This window comes from Impatiens glandulifera, chromosome 6 (assembly GCF_907164915.1).
Source record: "Impatiens glandulifera chromosome 6, dImpGla2.1, whole genome shotgun sequence".
Classification (NCBI taxonomy): domain Eukaryota; kingdom Viridiplantae; phylum Streptophyta; class Magnoliopsida; order Ericales; family Balsaminaceae; genus Impatiens; species Impatiens glandulifera.
In genome coordinates this window covers 40,742,216-40,747,655 of record NC_061867.1, presented here as the reverse complement: position 1 = coordinate 40,747,655, position 5,440 = coordinate 40,742,216, and the positions used below count along the sequence as shown (strand labels likewise).

At 31.5% G+C, this 5,440-nt stretch overlaps 1 protein-coding gene across 1 annotated transcript; it reads left to right on the top strand.

The window, feature by feature from the left end:
* Positions 1–424: 424 nt before the first annotated feature.
* LOC124942002 (tRNA-splicing endonuclease subunit Sen2-2-like) lies at positions 425–4,717 on the top strand. Its single transcript, XM_047482406.1, has 2 exons — positions 425–589; positions 3,780–4,717. Exon 2 carries the CDS (start codon positions 3,785–3,787, stop codon positions 4,511–4,513), a length of 729 nt encoding a protein of 242 aa, XP_047338362.1. The 5' UTR covers positions 425–589; positions 3,780–3,784; the 3' UTR covers positions 4,514–4,717.
* Positions 4,718–5,440: the final 723 nt, after the last annotated feature.

The window sequence follows — 5,440 nt, the reverse complement described above, 5'->3', positions numbered from 1 at the left end:
AAACACAATGCATCAAACTGATTTTTCTCTAATTATATTGATCCTTTTATTATTTTTGTTTAAAATAAATAATAATTAAATTATATGTATAATATGAGAATTTAATATATATATATATATTACTTATTTTATATATAATATTTATGATTTAAATTAATATGTATTTTGAAATTAAGTGATAGAACTTATTAATTAATTATTAAACTTAAAATCTCTTATATTTATTTATATATATTATAATATCAAATTTAAAAACTTCATATACTCTTTTATAATTAATATATTATTTAATTAAAAAAAGCATATATTATATACTTCTTAATTTTAATAAAAAAATTCACCACAAATAAGATTCAATAAATTAAAAAAATAATATTGATTAAAAGGCACTAACCCCAAAATAAACTAACTCAAAACCCTCAGTCTGTTTTCTCACAGAACTTTCCCTACAGCCACCTCCCGCCGCCGACGTCTCAACCACCTTCCGCCGCCGGCGTATCAACCATCTCCTGGCGCCGGCGTCGGCGTATCAGCCACCTCCCGTAGCCGACGTCTCAACCACCTTCGCTTCCTAGCTTACACTGTTTAGGTTAGTCCTTAACTCCTCAGGTTTCATTTAAGTCCCTTTCCAATTTGATTATGTAGTTTAGTGCAGTTTTCGACCCCCTAAAGAAAACCCAACAAACAGTCCTTCAAGTGTCAACTTTTACTAAAACTCCTCAAAAGAAACAAGTTTTTTGCTTATTAAAGTGGGAATCCCTTCAAATTATAAGACACGCCTTAACAGGATTAGGGCTGAAAGAGAAGAAAAATTAGAAGCTCTAGTAACAAATGAAGTTAAAGAAGACAATTATTCAGCTAATCCCAATGTTGTTCAACTAAAGCATTTTGATTCTCTTGTGAAAACTGATGAATAACAATCACTTCAAAATTTTCAAACAAAAGCAAAGGCATTACCTTGGGAAGAACAAACCAACTACTAATAGAATTATATTGATAAAGGCAGAAAACGGAAAACAAATTTCGGAATAAATTATGCAAAAATTGCTCAATGATTGATTGCTATCTCTTGCGTCCCTGAAACAGACATTAGAATACACTTTTCAATTTGATTTCTTATGCTAATGTTCTTAAAAACTAGACAATCGGTTATATAAACTAGTAATTGCTATGGTTTGCTGCTAGATTGGTTAACTATGGTTTATTAGATGTAATTAGCTTTTATAATTGCAGCATATGGGAAAAAAGATGAATAATTGCGCAGACAAGTCGGTTATAAAAACTAGTAAATGCTGCTAGTCTTGTTTAACTATAGTCTATTAGATGCAATTAGCTTTATAACCAGTAAATGCTATGGTTTGCTGCTAGTCTTGGTTAACTATAATCTAATAGATGCAATTAGCTTTTATGATTGCAGCATACCAAAAAAAAGATGAATAATTGCGCAGACAAGCGGTTATATAAACTAGAAATTGCTATGGTTTGCTTCTAGTCTTTCCGTGTGTGGGTATTCTAGCAGTACTCAGTCTCCAATTAAAGACGCTTATTATTCTAACTATTATATGTTATCATTATTGAACGGAAAAACTATGTCTATGCTGTGCTCCTTTTAGCAAACCCAGGACAATAATAATGTCATCTCATTGGGGCTTAAAGATAGACCAATAAGAGGGGAAACAATAATTGTGGAATGAGAGTTGAACCTTGTAGTATTCCAGGTGGTGGGAACTAAATCTCTTTGTTTCTATTAAATATTCTACACTAGATTTCAGTCTCCGAGTTTCTTGATATGGGCGAGCCATTAAGAATACTCTTGAGTGGCCCTAGCTGCAGACAATTACATCCCTAAATTGTCTAGTATTTTTTCCTTCAAAATACCCATGGGCCGTGGATTAGATAGCTACATTCTAGAAAAAAAATCTTCAATAATAGAGTCGAGCAGTTCTTACTGTATAGCATGACGAGTCTTGGAAACTTCACCAATGATAGCTTTTGGATCACACACTACCTCCTTGTCATAAAACCAAAGAAAACAAAAATATTAACATAGTGTGAAATTAGTGTCGACATTCTGTCAATCAATATCTCAAGACTGTTATAACAAAACTAGTGTAAGCCGTAGGTGGAAGAGATAATGCATGTTTGAGAGGTTGAGTATTTGTATGTTCACATTACTTTTTTAATTTAAGCTATTTCGAAGAAACAATTGAAGTTTTCAGCCTAGATTACTATGTATTTGAAAATGAATTTCATAAATATATAGTCTCTTGAATTTCAGAATTCAAACTCCTTTAAAAGAGATCTCAAAGTCTGTAAAAGAATGGAATCTTGAAAGCTCTGGTTGAACTTAATCAGAAAAATAAAGAAGGAGAACTTAAAGGCTCTGGTCGAACTAACCAACTTTGAAAAGAGAAATCAGCCAATAATTAAGCGTTATATAATCGATTAGAATACACATTATAACATTTCTTAGAACGCCATTCTGATATAAGTGGTCATACTCTATCTCCTGTGCTAGGAAGCATAAGGCTTCTTAGTTCATCTCTCAGAGTTATGAAACACACATAACTGGAAATTAAAGAGCATTCGTTAGTAAAATGTTAAGTAACAAACATAGGCAGGAATAGTTCAATATAAAAATATAGAAAGCTTGGCTCACAGGAATAGGTACAATTGAATCAAAATGGTTTCTTTGACAGAAGAACAAACTTTCACCCTATCAACAGTTTTCTAAAAAATGCTTGATTTATTTCGATATTTTTAAAATATGTACGGGTCTAAATTGGGTTATGCTAATTGCAATTGTACCTTTCCAAAGCTTGATAAAAGGGTTCCAACTTCCAACCCAACTGAAATTACATAATTCCTTCTTTTTTTATTGAAATCGCATAATTCCATTATCAAATAAATCTCAATCAAATTTTCATTGACAGCCAAACAGAGAATAGCCCCTCCACTCGATTCCATATAAAGCCTAACCCTATTTACAGAAATAACAGCCCCATTCTTTCTTTCTACTGGAACGACACCTTATGATCCCCTTTCTTCCACTCTCTTCTTCCTTAGCTCGTTTTGTCCATTTTTTCCCACTCATCATTCTCTTCTAAAGCTCCCGGAACCAGATGGTGATTGCTGTTCTGCTTTCAATCTCCTTGCAGTGAAAAGTTTCTTCTGCCCTTCTTGTTTGCAACATCAGTTAATAATGATTTATGATTAGTATTCTGTCACTTCGTTTCTAAAACTAAGTTTGCCCTTACTTGCTATAGTTTCCTAATCTATGGGTCCTTGTTTGATGTGGTCTATTTAATATTATTTCAAATAACCCACTATCCAACATTCCAAGTATTTAAATTACTGATCAATCTCATCAATTACAATATCAATTACATTGTATATTAATATCCATAATGACTTTTTGCCCAAATAATCCAATTTTCAATAACTTCTAATCAAATAAAATTATTTTAAAATAACCATTTCGTTATTTAAATAAACTAAGATTAAATAAGACCTTGAGTTGTATTGTAATGATAAAATTTATCAGCTATCCTCTCAAGTTTGCAGTATTTTTCATATTTTTCACAGGAACCTTTTGGGTATTTGTAAATTCTTTATGAGCTTATTTAGATGGTAATTTTGCATTGTGTTCCTTTTTCAATCTATCCCCGTTTCTTCCTCCGTCTTTTTCTTCTTCTTTTTCTTCTTCTTTTTCATTCATGCTTTTTTGTTGTGTTCAAACATCCATTAACACCTCGGATGTTTTTCAATAATATATATAGGCATAATGGGTCCAAGGTGGAAGGGGAAGGGAGCAGAAGCTAAGGCTCATTCTGATCCCATGTCAAAGATAATTTCACAGCTTCAATCTTCACTACTTGAGTCAACAAATTCTCATGGACTCCTCTCGGGTTGCGTTATCCTTCTTGAAGTTGGAGCAGAACAAGCTGAGCTTCTTAGTCGTGCCTGTTTTGGTCGACCCACTAGAACCGCACAAGAAGAAAACAATCAATGGTTTCAGTTAACTCTAGAGGAAGCCTTTTACCTCTCCCACAGTCTCAAATGTCTTAAGATCCTTGATGAAGAAGGAAATTCGAAAAATGACGACGAGCTATGGAAATTCATGAAATCAAAAAGAGAAACTTTCCCTTACTCGTTTAAGGTTTATTCTCATCTTCGTGATAGGAATTGGGTGGTAAGGTCTGGAGCTCAATATGGTGTGGATTATGTTGCGTATAGGCACCATCCTTCTATGGTGCATTCGGAGTATGCTGTGCTTGTTCTGTATGAAAAAGAGGATTGTTTTGCGCGAAGGTTGAGAGTTTGGTCAGATTATGAATGTGCAATTCGACTTTGTGGAAGCGTGGCAAAGACATTGCTTGCTATTCATGTAAACTCAAAGGAAGAACCTTGTGAGTTTTCGTCGTGTCTAGAGAATTTTTATGTGGAAGAACGAACAATCACACGATGGAGCGCGGAGCAAAGACGTGAGGACGGCCTCACCGGTATGAAGTAAAAAACTTATTTAAATAAGATGTGTTTTATGTACAATTTTTTTTGTTTGATGTGTTTTCTTTTCAATTGGGCAAGTTATAATGACAATACTAATAATGGAACTAGTGTTGAAGTGGAATTGAAATTGGGGTTGTTGTTTTTTTTTATCATTTAGATTATGAAATTGAAATTAGATATATTATTCCAATAGTATGAAAATGTAAATTTCATAATTTTTATTTAATAATTTCAGTGTTTTTATTTTTATGTTAGAAGTGGATAAACTTGGAATTAAAAATAAAATTTATTTGATTGAGTTTTTGAAAAAAAAATGATATCATTTATTGAATTGATAATATTTATCTAAATTTAAGGATAGTCAAATTAATTAATAATATATATAAGATAATGAAGTAAATTTAATAATTAAAGTTAACTGAATAACTAATATCCACTTAACCGAATGACACAGTTTAACTTTCTTATCCTATTATTTCAGACCCCTATTATTATTTTATTTTTTTAATTTGGATTAGTATGGTGTAACTAATTGAATGAGTTGTTAATACTCTATTTAATAAGCTATAGATGAATCGTGTCAATTGATAATCTACCCAACTCCAATTTTTTATAATCCTAATTTTCTTTTTCTCTTTCACTAGATTTAAAGTAGTTTAGTTTGGAGTAAGATTATATTATAAGTCCCATTAGGAAAATATTAATTTTCTACTTTCTTATAACCTGAAACAATTTATTTTGGATTATCCAAACTATTTTGGATTCAGTTATATGTTTGAAACATTTACTCAGTTATATTTTGGGAGAACATCAATTTAAATACTTTTTCTTAAAATAAGGAGATTATTATTTTTCTTGTTCATTTTGTTTGATAATAGTAGAGATTTTTTCTTGTTCATTTTGTTTGATAATAGTAGAGATTTTAAATGAT